The 18,380-nt window shown below is 44.7% G+C and overlaps 1 protein-coding gene across 24 annotated transcripts in view; it reads right to left on the reverse strand.

The window, feature by feature from the left end:
* Nucleotides 1-9,512: 9,512 nt before the first annotated feature.
* The window catches only part of Kiaa1217 (KIAA1217 ortholog), a 444,456-nt gene continuing 435,588 nt past the window's right edge, over nucleotides 9,513-18,380 (reverse strand). For 11 of the 24 annotated variants that reach the window (XM_074056502.1, XM_074056503.1, XM_074056510.1 and 8 more), the window contains 5 exons: nucleotides 14,432-14,467; nucleotides 14,207-14,284; nucleotides 12,503-14,095; nucleotides 11,860-11,982; nucleotides 9,513-11,144 (listed from right to left, as the gene is read on the reverse strand). In XM_074056502.1, coding sequence (XP_073912603.1) covers nucleotides 10,647-11,144; nucleotides 11,860-11,982; nucleotides 12,503-14,095; nucleotides 14,207-14,284; nucleotides 14,432-14,467 — 2,328 coding nt within the window. In that variant the 3' untranslated portion in view covers nucleotides 9,513-10,646. Of the gene's footprint in view, nucleotides 11,145-11,615; nucleotides 11,983-12,502; nucleotides 14,096-14,206; nucleotides 14,285-14,431; nucleotides 14,468-18,380 lie in introns of those variants that run through there. The other 13 variants (XM_074056519.1, XM_074056517.1, XM_074056518.1 and 10 more) reach the window with 5 other exon arrangements.

The raw sequence follows: 18,380 nt of genomic DNA on the forward strand, positions 1-18,380 counted from the left end.
CACCACTTAGCTATACCCCACTCCCACTCACTGGCTTTGTCAGAACCACATACCAAGGAACTGAAGATGGGCTCTGGCTCACAGCCTGCAAAGAACACAATCCTGCCTACTACCACTTGAACTGGGAGATAGATCCTACCCCTGTCTAGATTTCAGCTGACCCTTGTTTGTGGCCTTATGGGAAATCCTGAAGTAGAGATAACCCAGCTAAACTGTCTGTACTCCTGGCCCATAGAGAGAGACTATGTGTTGTGTTAAGCCATTAAATCTGTCGTTTGTTTCTCAGTAACAGAGAATGTAATGAATAAAAGTAAACAAGCCAGGTGCCAGTGGCTCACACCTGTAATACTAGCTTCTTGGGAGGCTGAGATCAGGAGGATCAAAGCCAGCTGGGGCAGGAGTTTGAGTGAGAAACCCTATCCCTGGCCATAGTGGCACACGCCTGTCATCCCAAGCTACTTGGGAGACTGCTATTGGGAGGATCATGGTTCCAGGTCAGCCTAGGCAACAAAGTTCTTGAGACCTTGTCTCAAAGGAAAAAAGCAGAGCATGGTGGGACACACTTGTTATTCCAGCTACTTGAGGAAGTATAAAATAGGGTTGTGGTCCAGGCTGGACAAAAAGCAAGACCCTTATCTCCAGAATAACCAGAGCTGAGCTGGCGGAGTGGCTCAAGTGGTAGAGTGCCTGCCTAGCAAGCATGAGGCCCTGAGTTCAAATCCCAGTACCACCAAAAAAAAAAACAAAAACTAACCAGAGCAAAAGAGGGTTGGAGATGTTCAAGCAGTAGAGTGCCTGCTTGGCAAGTATGAGTCCAAACTCTGGTACTACTAAAAAAAGAAGAAAACAGGCAAACAAACCAAAAACCTACAGTGACTAGTGTTGTAGCAGGAAGGAGGGCCAGAAAAGAAGCAAGCAAGTCTGTGTTCTGATAATGTAGGGAGAAGGGGATGACATAGCAGGGAGAAGAAACAAAGATAAAACTTCACTTCTGAACATGAAGAAGGTCATATAGCACTGGGGGCAAAATAGCCAGTTCAGCTGCATACAACCACATATGGGTTAACCTTGCTTCTTGCTTCTGTAACCTGCTTGCCAGTGTATATAAGGTGAGACTCCTTTGTTCTCGGGGCTCAGCCTTTGGACACGAGTCTGCTGGGTCTGTGCCAGCACAGTAAAATGTTGCTTCTTGTTAAACTGCCTCGGTGTCCCTTTCCCTGTCTTTGAGTATCCTGCAACAGTGTCACATACCATAGTGGCTAAAATGAAAGATAACGCTGAATGCTTGTAAGTGGAGTAACCGAAACTCTGTCAAACTGGAGTGTAAATTGGTGCTGGAAAACTCTAAGGCTGGCCATTCTTCTTACACCCAGCACACACACACACAAAAGTATCCGTATTTGCTTATACATATATGCAAAAAATATGCAGAGGAAAATGGCAAGCTGAGGATTGGGATGCTCTGCTCCCCCCCCCACCCGACCAGGCCACCCTGTGTCAGTCAACCCCAGTTCAGGTATTTCCTTTAGAGAGAATGGCTTTTGGATATAAAATGTGAAAATCCCTCACTAGCGTCTCTGTGGGCCAGTGGCACAGTCCTGTCTTCACAGAGTCTCACCATGAGGTGGACATAAATCTCCAAGAAATGACTAACACAGAGCATCTTTTCTCGGCACTGCTGGCATTTTGGGCCAGGTCACTTCCTGTACTGAGGGCTGTCCCACACAGTGTGGGGTGTTGAGCAGTATCCAGGCTGCCACAGACCAGGCACCAGTAGCGATTACCACCCTGGCCCTGACAACCAAAAATGTCTACAGACATTACCGAATGTTCCCTGGGAGACAGAATCACCTCTAGTCTGGGATGCTGAGGTGAAGCTGTGGGTCACCAGGAGATGAAGGGATCATCCGTGGAGGCTGCTGAGAACAGATCACACTCAGAGTGACAATCCCTGGGCCCCAGAGTGGTCCCAGCTTCCATGCAGGACTGACAACAGGGCTTCAGGAAGATGCCAAAGTGGACTTCTTCCCCCTTTTTAGCACACAACCCCCCTGTTACAGAGAACAAAAGGTACAGGGAAAGTCCTCCCCATCATTCTAATACCGCTTTGGGGTCAATAAGGGCCACCTCCAAGCTGGAATGACAGACACAGAAGGCAACATTTCACCTTCATTCATCTGGGCCATAGGAGGTGGCGAAGTTGGAGATGCTGGGAGGAAACACAGGCACCCACCAAAACCATTGTATTTTACTTAAAGGCACCTGGGGTGAGCTGTTGAATGGAGCAGGTGGAAATGGGACAGGGATACATAGAAATTTGTCCTTTGGTCCAAACCATCAATTGCATAATTGTTATCAGAGCAGGGCCTTAGGAGTTCACAGGTGGCAGATGCTTGAGGCTCTTGGTGACAGACATGGAGTGATCTGTAAGAGGCTACTGCTCAGAGTGTAAGGCAGGCATGGGTACTTGGGAAAAAACTCAACATTCAGTCTAAGAAAATGCCCACTAGGTTCCTGCTTGGAGACTTTTGTTCAGATTTTGCTGTCATCATTTGCTCATTGACCAGCTTTTCTTAGTAGAACCATTTCTTAACTTCGTGGGCCTAAGTTAAGACCCACCTCAGTTCTTGCCTCGTGCTTTTTTACTCAGGTGTAGACAGCTTCTGACTCCTTCATCCAGAAATTCCGCAGGTAGAAATGAAAGAACAGATCACGGTGAGTGGGGCCAAATGTACCGTGGGCAGAGTGCAGCCTGGTGCAGACTGAAGTTCCTGCCCATGGGACTTGAGTCCCAGGAGATCCACCTGGGGTCTTCCCTCTGACATTTAGGGCTCCATAGTTGGACATTTGGCACTTTAATCAAGTGTTGATCTCTTCCTGCAGTCCTGGAGAACTTGGAAGGGAATTTTAGTGTTTATAGTCTTCCCAAATTATAAATGATGGGAGGTGGCGAGTAGTCTGTAAGAGAGTCTCTGAGTGAGGACAAATGCCACTCGTCTCATGCTTTCATCAGTGATTAAATAAGCTGGTCTGTTCCTTGTAAAAATTTGAAGTTAATTTAACGAGGACCAAGGCACACGGTAATCTTAGAGGAAGTTCCATAAATGCCCACCAGGTGGCAGCAAATGAACAATCTTTCCCAAAATGCTGTAGATTTGCAAAAGCTTTAAAATTTCAACTCTTAAAAGGGGTTTTAAATGAAGGTGATGTGAGTGGTAGCATCCGGGCAAATCTATTCCTGACACCTCCTCCACCAGTCTGTGTCCCTGCAGAAGACCACAATCCTTCATTATGGGCTCCTCTGTGTGTTAGGTATTGACTTCCATTCCTGTCCTGTTATCACTACATATTTACTGAGCACCCCCCCCCCACCACTGCACACTTCAGTCTCCCTTAAGTGCTGTGAAGGAGAGGGACCCAAATCTGGGGTCATCACATGTGTAGAGACAAGGAGGAGTAATCAGAGGTAGATTGGGGCGAGGGGGCGGTTATTCCAGGCAGAGGAAGCTACTTGTGGCTCAGGCTTGTATAAGGAGCACAGTGGGGAGAGGGTGGTTGGGGCTGTGAGTGAAGGGCGAGTAGAAGCCAGATCCCATCCTGCAGGGCAGCAATGCCTGGCTTGCATTTGGACTGTCTTCTCTGAGATATTTGAGACCACAGAGGTAGGAGGAGGTCCTGGCCCCTTTCTCTGGAATGTTGGTGATCGGACATTCTTTACCCAGGCTGAGGAAGATGTGTCAGGGTCGGGGAGGCTCCTTCTACTGTGATTCTATGACTGATCTATTTATTCCTGAATGTTGGCCTCCCTGCCTCCCTTTCCAGGCAAGGCAACTCTTGTTCATGAGTAACATATATTCTCATGGCTTTTCTTCCTTGAGCTGATGTCAGGTGCAAAAAAATCACTTAGAAAGAGCAGCATCCTGGCAGGAAGGTCCCTTCCTGGCCTACAGGAGACAGAGCCATGGAAGAAAAAAGTGACTGGGACCCCAGACTGGTACTGTGAGGGTAATGAAAGAACCAGAAACTCAGAGGAAAAGACAGCCAAGAACGAAAATGGGACAAACACACACTTTGTCTTCCTCATGGACCTAGAAAGCTTAGCTCTCAGATTCACCTGTAATCTTTAATTGGCCCGCTCTGTAAGCAACACTCACTACCACTTTTAATGGAGGCCTCAGTAGACACCCTGAGGAGAAGTACGAAATAAGCTTGTGTACTGAGGTGGACAGGATAGTCACTCGCCAGCAACTTGGGTCACGGGAGTCCTTCTGGCCCTGTAGAGATGTGCTGACTGGGAAGGCCACAAGACTGGCCTCACTTCCCTGAGTCAATAGCAAAGGGCATTCATCTTGTGGATCAGTGAGTAATTGCAGGTAAAGGTTTTAAATAAAGCCAGAGATGGGGACTGCAGAATGTGCACTGGAGGTAACAGGGACATGTTGGTGACTTTAGAGGTGGATGATTCAGCAGCTCTGAGTTCTTGAGAACCCATGGGTGGGGCCAGGCACAGCATTCTGACAGGGGGAACTGCCACCTGGGCCTAGGTGTCCTAATGGAAGACTGGGCTTTCCTGGGTTCTTCTGCAGCCAGGGTATATTCCTGTGTTCCCCATCTTTTCCTGTCAGGTCACCCAGGAGACAGTGTCTGTGGCAGAGCCCACTGGCCTCGCCCAGAGCTTCTGCTTGCTCCTCTAAGACTTTCCATTCCTTCCTCCTCACAGTTGCTCAGAGGTGGGGTTGCTTTTGTTGTCAGTCACTTGCTCTTCCAGGCACATATGACGAGTGCATAAATGGATGTAGTCTTTACTGTAAAGAAGCCCCAGAAGTGGTAGGATGTTAAGATACTACTAAGCCTTCCACGAGTCCCTGAAGTGCTGCGAGTGGGGTGCCCCTGGGTTTTGATGACTCAACAGTCACTGTAAGCAGTGCTGCCCCCAGGATGACTTGTGGAGAGCATTTTTGTCCCTGCAGTGCCGGAAGCCCCCAGGTGTGCAGTGGGCATGGTTCAGGGATGGTAGCATCTGCTGGGGGGGACTGTCTCACCCCTAACAGGGCCTGGTAATGTCTCCTGGACACTTACATAAGGAAAAAATCCCGCTTATAGTTACTGGAGTCCAGAGGCCAAGTCCACTTCATATCTAAGCCTTTTTTTTTTTTAACTTTCTTAAAACATGCAATGAAATTTCTAGGAATTTGTAAAAGGAGGGCATATTGCACTTTGCTTTGTTTGAACCTTTAAACAGAGTTGCCTACTATTTGGGAAAAGTCACATCAACGTCCATGGTGTTTGAGTCCCCATTCGGGTAGAAATGTACCTGCATTTCTCACTGAATTCTGCTGATGGGGTTGTGTGTGTCACAGGTATCACGATGGCCTTGTTTTGGAAACTAGGTGTGTAGGAAGGAGACATCACCTAGAATTTTCTCTCCTTCAAAACATTTGTAGTTTAAAGAGTGCCTGGGAGGGTCAAGAGGGTTGAAATGCTCCTTTACAAAGGCACCCCAAGAAACCCTTTCAGGAGACATGCCTGCCCACTGCCCTCCAGCAGGAGAATTGGGGTAGAGGAGCGGTGATGTTGGGTAGGGGTAGGGAAAGACCTTCCTGGCAGGGAACATCCTTTCCTGGCTCCTATGGGGGCTGTGGGGAAGAGGAGGCGGAATTCCCAGAAACCCATTCAGTTTCCTTTCCCTTCCTACAAGCAACAGCCCAGGTGAGGACGTCTGACTGCCTCCTGAGCACAGCACTCCCCACCTGCCCATCTTTTGAAGGGAAGGCAGGTGATCGAAATTTGCAACCTAGTAACCCCTTCTGTGGACAATTTCTGCAATATGTTCACTCATTTGATGCAGGAATGAAAACCACTGGTAACACCACCTCCTTTCCAAGGGGCACCGTGAGCAGCCCCACCCCAGCAGAGAACCCACTGTCTGAGTCCTGCCCGGCCTCCTCAGCCTCATGGCCTCTACAGTGAGATGGGGAGGGAAGGCAGAGCCCTTCTCACAGAGCTCCTTCTCAAAATACCTGGATCCTAACAGGCACCAGGTGCCTATAACTGCCGGCGTGTCTGCAACCCTGAGGACTAAGGAATCCCTGTAAATCCCTGTAATTAAGAGTTTACCGTTTTTAGTAAATCTGAGGTATGCCCACTACTTCCTTTTTTCAGCAGTGTGTTTTGAGCATGTAACTCTCCTGCTTCCGGGGCATCCAGCTTCTAAAGTGGGCGCCAGCTCTGGCATGGCCTGGAATTCTCTCGACTCACTCTTGAGATCCCGTTTTTATCCATTTATTTATTTTTGGTGGGACTGGGCTTTCAATGCAAGACTTCATGTTTGCAGGCAGGAGCTCACCTCTTCAACCATGCCTCCAGCCCTTTTTGCTATAGTTTATTTTTCAGATAGGGCTTATACTTTTGTCCAGGGTGGCCTTGGACCAAGATCCTCCTACCTCCCCCTCCCAAGTAGCTGGGATTACAGGCATGTACTCCCACACAACATGAGGCCTATTTTTTTTTTCCTTTGGAAACTACATCCTCAGGAGCTAGAGCAGGGGCTGCATGGTGATGTATTTTCTTAAATCCTGTCATCTGGGTACTTTTGCAAAAGTACTTTTTGAATTGTTGGTTGATGCAGTCCTTGCTCTTCAACTTCCTCTGAAAAGCTTCCTGGTTGTTCAAACATTTGCAGAGTTCAGAAAGGAAGTTGGTTAGAATTACAGGGCAACCCATTTAGGAGGTGGACTGGGTTTGGCTATATCCTGGTTAAAGGACAGGAGAATGGTGGCCCAGCCAGCTCTCAGTACCCAGTTGGTGTCCCTTTTCCTCCTGACCCCTGGTGCTTCTCCCAGGGATGGGCAGCATCTGGGGCTCTGGGGTGGGCAAATTTTGGAGTGCCCTCTCCTGGCCTCAGAATGCAAACTTTTCACAAGGACTGCTTGCTTTCAGCCAGGGATTCTCAGGGTTTTGGTTTTTCTCTAAGACTGGGTGTATGTCTATTTTCTGTTGGAAAGAGTTCTAGTCACAGGCAGTACCGAAAGACACAGAGTTTCGACATTAAAGTTCTGTGTTACACCTGCAAGGGTCAAACGCCATCACCTCAATAGAGCAAGGCACCCATGCTCTGGACTTCTGCAGTCAACCATCAGTACTCAGGACGCCCCTGCCTGCCTGTATGTGGTTTGGTCTCCCAGGGGTTCATGCTTCATCTCCGTCAGACCAGAAGCCTCTCAAGGGCAACACAATGTCGCCGCCATCATTGCAATGTGGCAATAATCCTAACCTTCACCAAGTACTCAATTCAAGTTTTATTTATTGATGGTGCTGGGGATTTGAACTCAGGACCTCACGCTTGCTAGGCAGGCCCTCTACCACTTGACCCACTCTACTAACCCACCAAATACTCAATATGTGTTAGGTTTCACTTTGAAAACAGAATGCACTGTATTTAATCCAACAATCCTGGGAGGTAGACTCCATTCTCATTCTCTACTGACTGTTAAGGAAACTGAAGCATGCTCAAAGGAGCACAACTAGGAAGTGGAGTGGCATCAGAGGTCACAGGCTCTGTTCCCCCAGCTGTAGTCCACATTTTGTGGCTATGTGCAGATGCTCAGCAGGACTGGTTCAATGGAGTCTCGGGTTGTTGAATAAACCTGAAAAACCCACTTGGTGTATTTCTAAAAATCTTGTTCAAAAGAAGAGACTTGAGGGGTGATGTCTGTTATAAAATTTTAACCAACTCTGAGAAGCCAGCAACTCTTCCTGGCTAATGTTCAAGTAACTGAGATGCTGGCATAATTTTTATTGCCATGGTTTTTAATTTGATCTTGAGATCACTCTATTCAGAGTGGCCACAGGCAAACAGCTAGTCTGTAGGAAAAAAGCTTAGCCAGAAGTGGGGTGGAGGACCATGTGGTGTGCACCACATGTGAGACACAGGAGGAAGTAAACACCAAACTTGTGAAACAGAAGAAATTGATTACTTACAGATCCAAAGGAGGCTTGGGAAATGAGGGCTGAGGGGAGAAGTCTGGAGGCAGTAAAGAAAACCATAAGCAGTTGGAGAGGGAGTCAGGGAGGACCTGGGGCCAAACCTTTATTGAAGTCCATGATCAGCTTTCCCATGGGGAGTGTGGATTGGCTGTGCAGAGTGGAAGTTATTTACAGGTCTCTGTTGTTGACCATTACCTTTTATCATGGTGGGGCAGCTGCAGGTGTGTTGGGTTTAGGGCCACAGAGATGAGTAAGTGTGCTATATTGCAAACAACCACACAGGGAGGGGGAGTTGTAACTGGGCTACAGGGGACAGGGTATGACTGGGTTTCACACAAGTTATGTCAGCCATAAGAATGCCTAAAAATGGGTGGTGAGGCAGAAACTCTATTGAGCAAATGTATGACAGGTAATGTTGTGGTACCTGCTGTCACAGGCACACCAGAATATGGTTCCTGTTATGGAAGTTTCTCCTCCAATTTTCCAAGGAGACAAGTGGCACACTGCTAGATGTCCATCAGGCTCGTCATCAGATCTGGGCTGAGATGTCCCTGTCCCTTATTGGGTGAACACGCTCTGTCCTCCATGACTCTGGCTGAGAAGGGCTGTGAGCTACATGACCTTTCCAGAGATGGGGAAGTCTAAATTTAAATTGCAGAAGGAAGCCACTAGGTGCTGTGTAGCTCCTAACCAAGAATTCTCAGCTTGGCCATCAACAGGAGCAAATAAAATTGGCACAAATTAGGTATTATACATATTGTACAGTAGTTATTATCTGTATGATAATTAGCGAGTGGTTATCTATATTATATACATAACAGTGTAACTGTTGAGGAGATAGGGGATATGATTGAAATGTTGGAAACTATTATACCTAAACCCTTCCGAGTGCTATCTGAACTCTGCCCTAAGGAGAAGAGACTTCAGAAAACATCCAGTTCAGCAAGCCTGAAGTGTGGGAACATACTGCCAGTTCTCAAATGTAAGACAATTTGCTCTTTCTATCCAACCACCAAGTTAAATATTTTGGAGGTGAAAAGTAATGATAAGCAGGTTCCTGAGATTATCTTGGTGTTTTCGTGAACTTTTCCTCCCATTGTTTTTGAATGAAAACATGATACAATGTTAGCAACCATATTTCCCTCTAGACCAACAAGCTTTTTTTCAAAATTGAGAATTCAAAATTTAAAAATCCCAGTGGGGAAAGCATTTTAGTTCCACTTTCACCAGAAGTTTAAGAGAAAGCAGTAAGGATGTCTCCAGGGAATGAGGGTAGAAACTTGGTATCCACGTTTGCTCTTTAGAAGCCAAAGAGAAGAGAGGCAGCCAGCCAATTCCATCCAAGGTCCCACACTTGCAATTAATTTATTAGGAACTCATTGTTAGCTACCCCAGAGCTTTTAGAAAAGCTGGGTGTGCGTGGGTATAGTCACATGTTTGCTTATAATGCCCTCAAACCCAAACCATTCAGTAAGAGTTACATGTTCTTTGACTAGGAAGTAGATATACTGACAAGGTACAAAAAATAATAAGCATGCAGCCCTTTATTTAGTTTTGCAAAGTCTCTGCTTATAGTTCTGTATATTACATGACTGTGTTATACAAATACATTTATTTACAAAAACACTCTAGCTGTGCAAACGTGTTGCTTTTTAAAAATGTATCATAGTCTCATTTCTGCCCATCCCAATATAGATTTTTAAAGCATGCATAAAAAGTAACTTTGGTGTGGGAAAACTACTCTATGTGTTGTCACATACAGTATTTTTATGTCTGTTTGTATTTATATATTTACAAAAGTCGGTCAGTCTACAGAACCACACGGAAGTGTACATTTAAAAATCCACAATGCAATTGTGTGGGTTACCACGTTTCAGAAAACAAAGGGGGTCGCTACAGTAGAGAAAACAACAGAGAAACTCATTATGTTTAAAACAACAACAACGAAAAGAAAGGAACAAAAACGAGTTTGCTTGGGCTAGCAAATTATGATACATACTTTCTATGGCAGTGCCATAGTTTTGCTAAGTTGCTTTCTACAGATGCCCTCCTGTTGGCTTGTGTAGAGGTTTCTTGGCTTAGAGTCTTGCTACTCTCAAATGTACAATGCTACAGTATCAAAATGTTTTGGCAAAAAAGATCTTGAAAGGAACCATGAAGTCTTGACAAAAATAGAAATCTGTAATAAAGCTAAATAACACTAAAATAAAAGGAAATATTATAATATCTGTTTTACAATTTATATAGTCACACTTGTGTATTTCTCTGTTCACTTCTAGTCTCTGTAATGAAAAATACTTTTATACAAAACATACTAAATTTCTGGAATCATACATGTTTTACATGCTTCATACAAGTTTTCTGTCTCGTACATCCTTCGCTCTCACTGTACTCTTTTTGTTATACATGCTGACTTCATTTAATGGGTCTTGAGTGTAGGCAGCAAACACTATGTAGTTACAACAGCAACAATGTAAAAAAACAGAACAAAACAAGCCTTACTGAAATCTATCAACCCAGTATTGAGCACATACTTGCATTAAGCCTGGAACAGTACAGCAGTATGTTACATTCTCTTATGAAAACAGTTGTAGACTGCTAGAAAACTTTTTTGTTTTAACAAAATTTAACTCCACCTTGTACCTAATAGGATTTGGCCTTTAAGAAGTTTCCTTTGCTGTGGACGGGGTGGCTTTGCTTGAACTTCCGTTTTGTGCCTTGTAGCTGGTGAGGCTAGGAGTGTAGGTGGTCCTCAGGCCCTTGGCACCTTGATTCAGGGAGGTCGGGGAGGCAGGGGAGGGAGGGGAGGAGGAGGAGGAAGAAGGGGGGGCTGCTCGGCCATTTTGAGTCTGCAGTGAGAATGAGAGGTGGTGACCTTTACCTGTGTGAGTGGGGCTCTGGAACTTTAAGGAGCCATTAGAGACAGAAGGGATGAGGGAGGCGGAGTGAGCAGATCGTCCTGTTTGGGGGCTGAGAGGGTTAGAAGTAACCGATGGTTTAGTAGCAGGTGGATTAGGGAGGTTAGAGCTGTCACCACTAGAAGAGGGCAGAGAACTGCTTTTCCCAGAGCTGGGAGAAAAGGCTGGAATCTTAGAAGCAGGTAAGGAGGGGGAAGTAGGTTTACAATCCCCACCAGCTTTCTTAGCACTTCCATTAGCCTGCAAACAAAGATGGTGGGAGACAATTTGTCAGATAACTGGTAACATGATCAACCCACAGGGCCTGGCAACACAGCCCTTCTGAGAATCGTTCAATCATAGGAAAACGACAAAACAGTTCAAGGCCTGAGCTAAGTGCTGTGTTTCTCTGGAAGTGGTAGGAACCCCACCCCCACCCCCACCCCAAGCACATAGCACAGTAGACTTAGAAGAGGCAGAGAGGCAGAACACACACCATTCCAACTACCATTTCCCATGTGCCAGGCGGGCCATGCGTCAGGATGATTATTGGGATGGGGGTGAGGCACTGTTGTGTGGAGTTAAGGTGCTTCTAATACAATGCAGTCAACACAGACGTTAGTATTGGTGACTTTAAGGTCAGTTCAATGACAGGTTGGTTTGTCTTTGTTTCCCAAGGTGTTTTGATGAAGCACTACATTCACCCAAGACAATTCCATTGGTCTGGCACTGTGTGTTAATAGTTAAAATTTGGAGTCACAAAGTAAAAGATGTTTTATTGCAAGCATGCAAGAGCGTAGTGAAAGTTTAACAAAGTTTTTTTTTTTCTTAAAGACTTTCTTCATGCCCTCAGATCCAGGATGTCTATGTAAACCATATCTTACAAAGAAAACACAGTATTTGGTATAAATAAGTCAGCGACTGGCTTCTTAATTGCAATAGTGTCCATCCAAAATTGGGTTTAAGGTAAAACTACCTGGCGATATTGGCGAGGATCCTGCAGTTTGGATTGCTTGCTAGGTTTGTCCAGGCTTCCGGGTCTGTTCTTGGAACTCATAGGGACTGGCATCCTGCTTGTCTGGGGGGTGGCACTGGAGCCCTGTGGGAAGGAGCAGCAAGAAGCGGGGAAGAGAGAGAGAGAGAGAGAGAGAGAGAGAGAGAGAAGCACATGAGTGAATTATTACCAAGGCTGCCCCACTGTGTGCAGAGAAAGTCAAGGTGAGAAGCCAGAGCCCTACATGCAGGACAGATCCAGGAGACACCAACTTGGGTTAATAGGAAGAATCAAATCAAATCAATTGCTCACTACTGATCAAACGGATTTTAATGTGAGTACCAGAGCGATCACTTCAACAGCAAACGGCTGCCTCAGCATCTTACATTTACCCAACACCAATCAGCAACAGAGGTAAAAACAGAGTCGATTAGCTGTTAGACACCTAGGTGTTGTTGGGAAGGTGAGGGAGAAAGTTTGAGAGAAGGGTATCATGGCGAACAGACAAAAAATACGAGCCACCTGAAAGAAAGCAATTAAATCACAAGACACCTTTTCTAATGGTGATTATGGCAGATTTAAGAAAGCAAGCTGGGTCTTTTCATTTTCCATCAGACCAAGATACCTTACGTGAAGCTGAAGACACTGACGTGGGGGGCTCTAGGGCAGGGGGGACTTCATCCAGAACTAGCAAGGAGCGGGGAGACGCCTCGTGGGCTATGTGGATCGAGCTTGTGACAGGCTCTCTGTTGGAGGAGCACGAGGTATCGACTAAGGTTTGGGGGCTCATTTCACTGATGGTATTTTCGAGCTGTTTAATGGTCTGCTCCAGGCTGTCCAGAGTTCTGTAGGTATTTTTTCTAATTTCATCAGTTCTAGAAATTGGAGATGTGCTCTCTGAGCTGGGGAGCTCTTGTTTGTCAGCCATGTTTTTTGGGGTGTCTTCAGGTTGAGACCTGGTGATCTCAAATCGCTTGGCTTCCTTGTGCTGTTTCAAAGTACCATCCTCTTCTTCCTCTTCGTAGACTACCACCTGCAACGTCTTCTTTCCTGTTTTGGTTCCTGTGCGAATTGCCTGAGTAAGAGCAGCAAGTTGCTTTTTGGGAAACTTGAATTTAAATTTTTTCTTGGGGCTTTCAAATTGGTCATCAGTCATGTCACCCTTGCTATCTAAATGTGGAGAATCAGTCAGGCTGAACTTGCTTTGCTCAGTTTTATTCATCTCCTGTTCCCCTGGAGTTTTGGCCTCTGCTGATGGGGAGTGTGGCTGTAATTTTGTCTCTGCTTGTCCCATATTAAGAAGGGAAACCTGTGTGTGAAACACGTGGGGAGAGCTATTCTGAACTGCAGCATCTCCATTTTCCTCCTCTTCCTCCTCCTCGATCTTCTCCTCTGTCATCATTCTTTCTAAGTCCTCATCACATTCTTCAAAGATGGTCGAAAGTCTCTTATATGCAGATCGGATGTCCATGGGTTCATCAAAAATGATAATAACTGGTTTCTTGTCTAGGCACACGACTGGCTCTTCATTTTCGGTTCCTTCTTGTTGGGAAGTTGTCTCTTTTTTGGCATCGATATTAACCGTCTGTACCTCTTGTCCCTTTTGGCTCACTATATCGTGGACCTCTCCACTGGACAGAACCTGGACAGCAGTTTTGGTAATCATGAAGGCGATGTTATCGGTGGCTGTGTTTTCATCCGTGGGAGAACTTGGACTTGGTTCTCCATCCTCATTGGGGTTCACAGTAGTGTGCCTAGCGCCTTTGGCTCTTAGAACAACTTGGCCAAAATCTGTTAGGAGAACATCTTGATCTTGTGATTTGATATCACAGATGCTCAAATCCGTGGATCTAGGTGGGGAGGGGACGTGACAATTATCACTGTTTTCTTGTCCTTCTTGACCGATCTCCTTCGTCTTTCCATAATTCAACTTCTGGTTTTCAGGGTCAGGTACAGGGTACCGCAGTCCTGAGACCTTAAGCCCCTTGTTCACGTCATCTTCTAAGGAGTTAAGGCCAGAGACACTGAAACTGACCTTAGGCGCATTTTTTGGGGGATAGTTTTTACTGTCTCTGAATAAACTCTTATTGGCTATGGAACTTTCCTTCGTTAAGATGTCTGTTTTAAATTCTGACGCTCTTGATGAGTCAGAGATCCTATTCTCTATTCCTCTTTCCCACTTAGGAGGGTCACTAGGTCTTAGAGGCCCTGTGGTAACCTGAGAGGAAGAGTGGAGGAGGAAACCACACACATTAATCAGAAACGGATCTGCAGAGGTGGGTAATTAATCTTCATGGTATCGTCTGGAACACAGATGTAGCAAACTCACCTTTTGAGATTCCACTTGGGTGCCATTTTCATATTGAACATCAGATGTCCGTACATCTTCATGGAAAAATTCCAAATTCTGGTAGAATAGTGTACGACATGTTACTCCACAAAGCCATATCCCCCCACAGTGGGCTACAACTAAATTGCTCCTTTAACCACATTTTCAAACATGCGGACCAAGCATAATAGTCACACAGCAATCCCAAGCCTAAACTCAGTTTACCTGGCATTGCTTTGTTCTCCAGCTTCCAAAAATGCCCTGTGTTTGCACAAGATGAAAGTCTCAATTAGCAAAATATTTCAAGTACTTCAAATTTGTGGGGGACCAGTGAAGAGAATAAAGACCCCATAACACACCCTCTTTTCAACGCTGGACTGTAATCTTAGCAGAACCTAAAACCAGAATTGCAAAACGCAAAAATCGTGGAGCAAGCAGAGCATCTGAATTCAAATCCAGATCTGCCACCTAACTGTGTGACTTTGGCAAGTCTTTTATTTCACTTCTCTACACCTCAGTTTTTGCCTATAAACTGAGGAGCAAGAGCGGGGCCTTTCGGATGTCTCTTCCAGCTAGTTATTCTAGTACTATCTGTGCTTCTGCTGTGGAAATTGTCCTCTGAAGACGTTTGCATTGGTTGAGTGTGGTACTTTGAGATTAAAAAAAAAATCATTATTTTTTTCCCTTGGTCAAATGATAGATTAAAAATGTCCTTGCTGATACCAAAGTGTCAAAAATAACCTTCAAATTAATAATAGCCAAGATGATCAGAGCCAAATTCACAGTGATAGTGGTACTACAGCACACAGTCACACATGACAACATTGAGGACACATTCTCAGAGATGTATCATTAAGTGATTGTCATTGGGCAAAGATCATAGAGTAGACTTACACAAGCCTAGGTGTCTAGGTCAGTCCCTTTCTTGATGCAATCAAGAGCTGCAGTAAGCACGAGGTGCCTGAAGCTACTGCTGGCTTAACAGTTCCCTGCTTTACAGTCAACTTTTGTTTTTTATATATTGTTCTGATGACATAAAGACTAGTGCAGAAAATGCATAAACCAGTAACAAAGTTGTTTATTTTCATTGTCGTGTACTAGGTACTCCACACAATTGCCTGTGCTATTCCTTCACGTGACTGGCAGTGCAGTGTCTCTTTATGTCAGCATGGCCACAGGCACATGGATAATGTGTTCTACTATGACTGTATGATGGCTGTGATGTCATTTGGGGACAGGGATTTTTGAGCTCCATTAAATCCTGTGGGATCACCACATGTATATGGCCCACTGTTGACCAAAATGTCGTTATGTGGTGCATGACTGCGATCTAAACACAAAACAGGTATCTGAGGGAATGTGCTCTCTGGGGTGTCATGCTTCAGCTTTTGTTCTTTGGATTTTATGATGAAGACTCAGGGTAACGGACCCAGTAAGGAGGCAGGTAATCAGAGCAGTTCATCTGGAAGCACAGCCTTTCTGCCTGGGTGTACGAGCAGTCTCAGGCCTACCATAACCCTAGCACTAGGATGCCTTGTTACCTCCCAAGACACTGCTGCCCTGTCTTCTTGTTGCAGAGTCCCAAGAGAAAGCAGTGATCACAGGGTGGCACACAATCCCAATGAAGGATATTTGGTTAAGCAATGACGATAGAACAAAGCATAATAACCCAGGCTGAGCCAAAGTCAACCCAGAGCAATCCTACTGCCCTTGCTGAAGACGGAAAGAACATCCACACACAATCAGGAAATAACACACAAGCAACAGTCGGTATTAATCGCATGGAAATATTCACAAGTACATGGCACGTAAGCCACCAAACATTTCTTGTTTAACTTCCGCTGGTCCCCCCAAAAGTCCCCAAATAAGGACAGTGACTCAGGTGCTACAAATGAACAACAGAATTTCTTTTGTGGGATTTTAAATTCAGAAGATAAAACAACTGGAATATTAAGTGTTTTAAGAAGAAAAATAAATGAGATTTGAGCCTAAGGTTTTAATTCCATTTTATGCCAGAACCTGAGTGAGAATTTACTCTCTGGATCAAAGCAGGGATTGGTGACACATAATCTCATAATCTCAAGAAGACACATGCATGGCTGGTGTCCTGCTGGCTCCATTCCCTGGGCGTTGGGACTGGCATCGGTTCTGGATGGTCAGAGCCTATGCCACTCCCCTTGCTAACTATTCCAATGTCACCCTGCGAGATATGTACTTTAGTACTGACTCAGTAGTGGAAATACTACAGTGGAAAATTGCCAAGTTAAAAATGTCAAATTTACATATCACAAGAACTCATTCTTATCCCTGGGCTAGAAGAAGGAATAAATGTATCAAAGCAAGTGCATGAACTTCAGTGTAACTTGGTCACAATCATCACATAAACTGATAGTAATTTCTTGATCTTAGATAGGCAAGACTCTGTGTAAAAGGTAATTAAACCTCTTTCATATTTGTTCTAGGCCCAACATTGCTTAGACAATGGAGGAGCAATCTCAGTATGTATGTGAACAATAAATAAAGACATAGTCACAAAAAATTGTACAAACGTGAAATACTAGGCTGAGCTTCATGATGATAGAAGAAGAAAGGTCTGTGGAAGGGTAGATGAATAGCCCACATAGAGGTTAATGGCAAAAACTGGGGGCCAGGTCTGACAATTATGGTTATTGTGACATTGATCTAACTATTGGATATGATTCTGAATAAGCATCTACAACTAAACTCAGTGCTGGGCACTCAATAAAGGCCTGATGTTCTCAGTGGGTTCTTGGTTTCAATAAATGATATCAACAGGATACAGATTTTTAATTGTGGGGAAAGAAATCTCAAGTGCTATTCCAGCCAATTAAAAAAAAATTCTCCGATGAGACAGTGATTATCTCCAGAGGGATTTTCGAGAAGTACCAAGCCCCCAATTAGTGTTTAGAAATGGTCACATTGGTCCAAGTATGACCTGCCAGGGGCTATCCATGAATTAGTTCTTATAAGGACACATAAGAAAATTCCACATACTGACCAAAGCAATGTATTTCCAATGTGATTTCATGAGTTCAATTCAATCAGTAGGAGGTTTTCTTCATGAGAAAGATTTATCAACAATAATCTCCCCTGGTGCACAGATTCCCCTCCCCGCTGACAATGTCATGCATACATTATATGGCAGACATGGTTCACACAGGCTCTGTGATGGTTGAGAGCCACAGAGGAGCAGGGTGCTTCAAAGCTGTGTTCTGTGGGCCTTCCAACATTGTGATATGACTCTAGCTCACAGAGCTGACTTATACATGGACCAAGGGACCCAGCTGGGGTAACTATTGGGCTATCCCGCACCTGATTTGTTTGACTTTATTGAAGGGGTTCTAAAGTCCCTGAATTCTGCAACACAAGTTCCTGGTAAGAAATGTTAGGACTTGAGTTGGTGAAGCTTTTTATCCTGAAATTTAGTCAGCGTCTTAATTAAAAATAGCACTGCTTTAAGTCCCCAAATCACAAATGTGCTACATTCAACTTAAAGTTGCAGCTGGGATAATTGGGGCAAACATTCCTTTCCCTAATAGACTTCAGCAAGGGCAGCAGCTTTGTGTCAGAGTCTGGACACCTTTTTGAAGCCACCAGTATATTTTACCATGAAAACTATACTAGACTTACTGTCTTGGAAGGTACACTTCAGCAGTACTTTGCAAAAATTATGAATGGCATCCTTGGATGATGTGCAAACACATATGTGTATGCGTCCATGATTCTGTACTTGCACGCATGTGGTGGCAGGCACTTTCTGTGCATTAAATCAAAGGCTTTCCCCTATTTTTTATTTTATTTTGCTTTTTTGTTCACACTACTGGGGCTTGAACTCATTTGAGCCACATTTCCACCCCTCATCTATTTTAGCACAGATTTTTTTGTCCTGAAGACTTGTTAAAATTAGAAAAATTCTATGCACTCAATTGCTCTTTAGACTTTTTTGGCTTTTTTTTTCCCCCAAGGAATTGTTCTAGAAAAATCTTGAAAGACATAAACTCTAGTTTGGGAAGATACTGTCTAGCTTTTGCATATATTGTTGTGTGCTGTGCAGAAAGACATAGCACTTACTCTGGAAACCTGAGGCAGGTATCTCTAATCTCAACCTAACCCTGTGTCTCTTATTAGTTAAAAGAAAAAGGAGAGAAAAAGA

Source organism: Castor canadensis, chromosome 15 (genome assembly GCF_047511655.1).
Source record: "Castor canadensis chromosome 15, mCasCan1.hap1v2, whole genome shotgun sequence".
Taxonomy (NCBI): domain Eukaryota; kingdom Metazoa; phylum Chordata; class Mammalia; order Rodentia; family Castoridae; genus Castor; species Castor canadensis.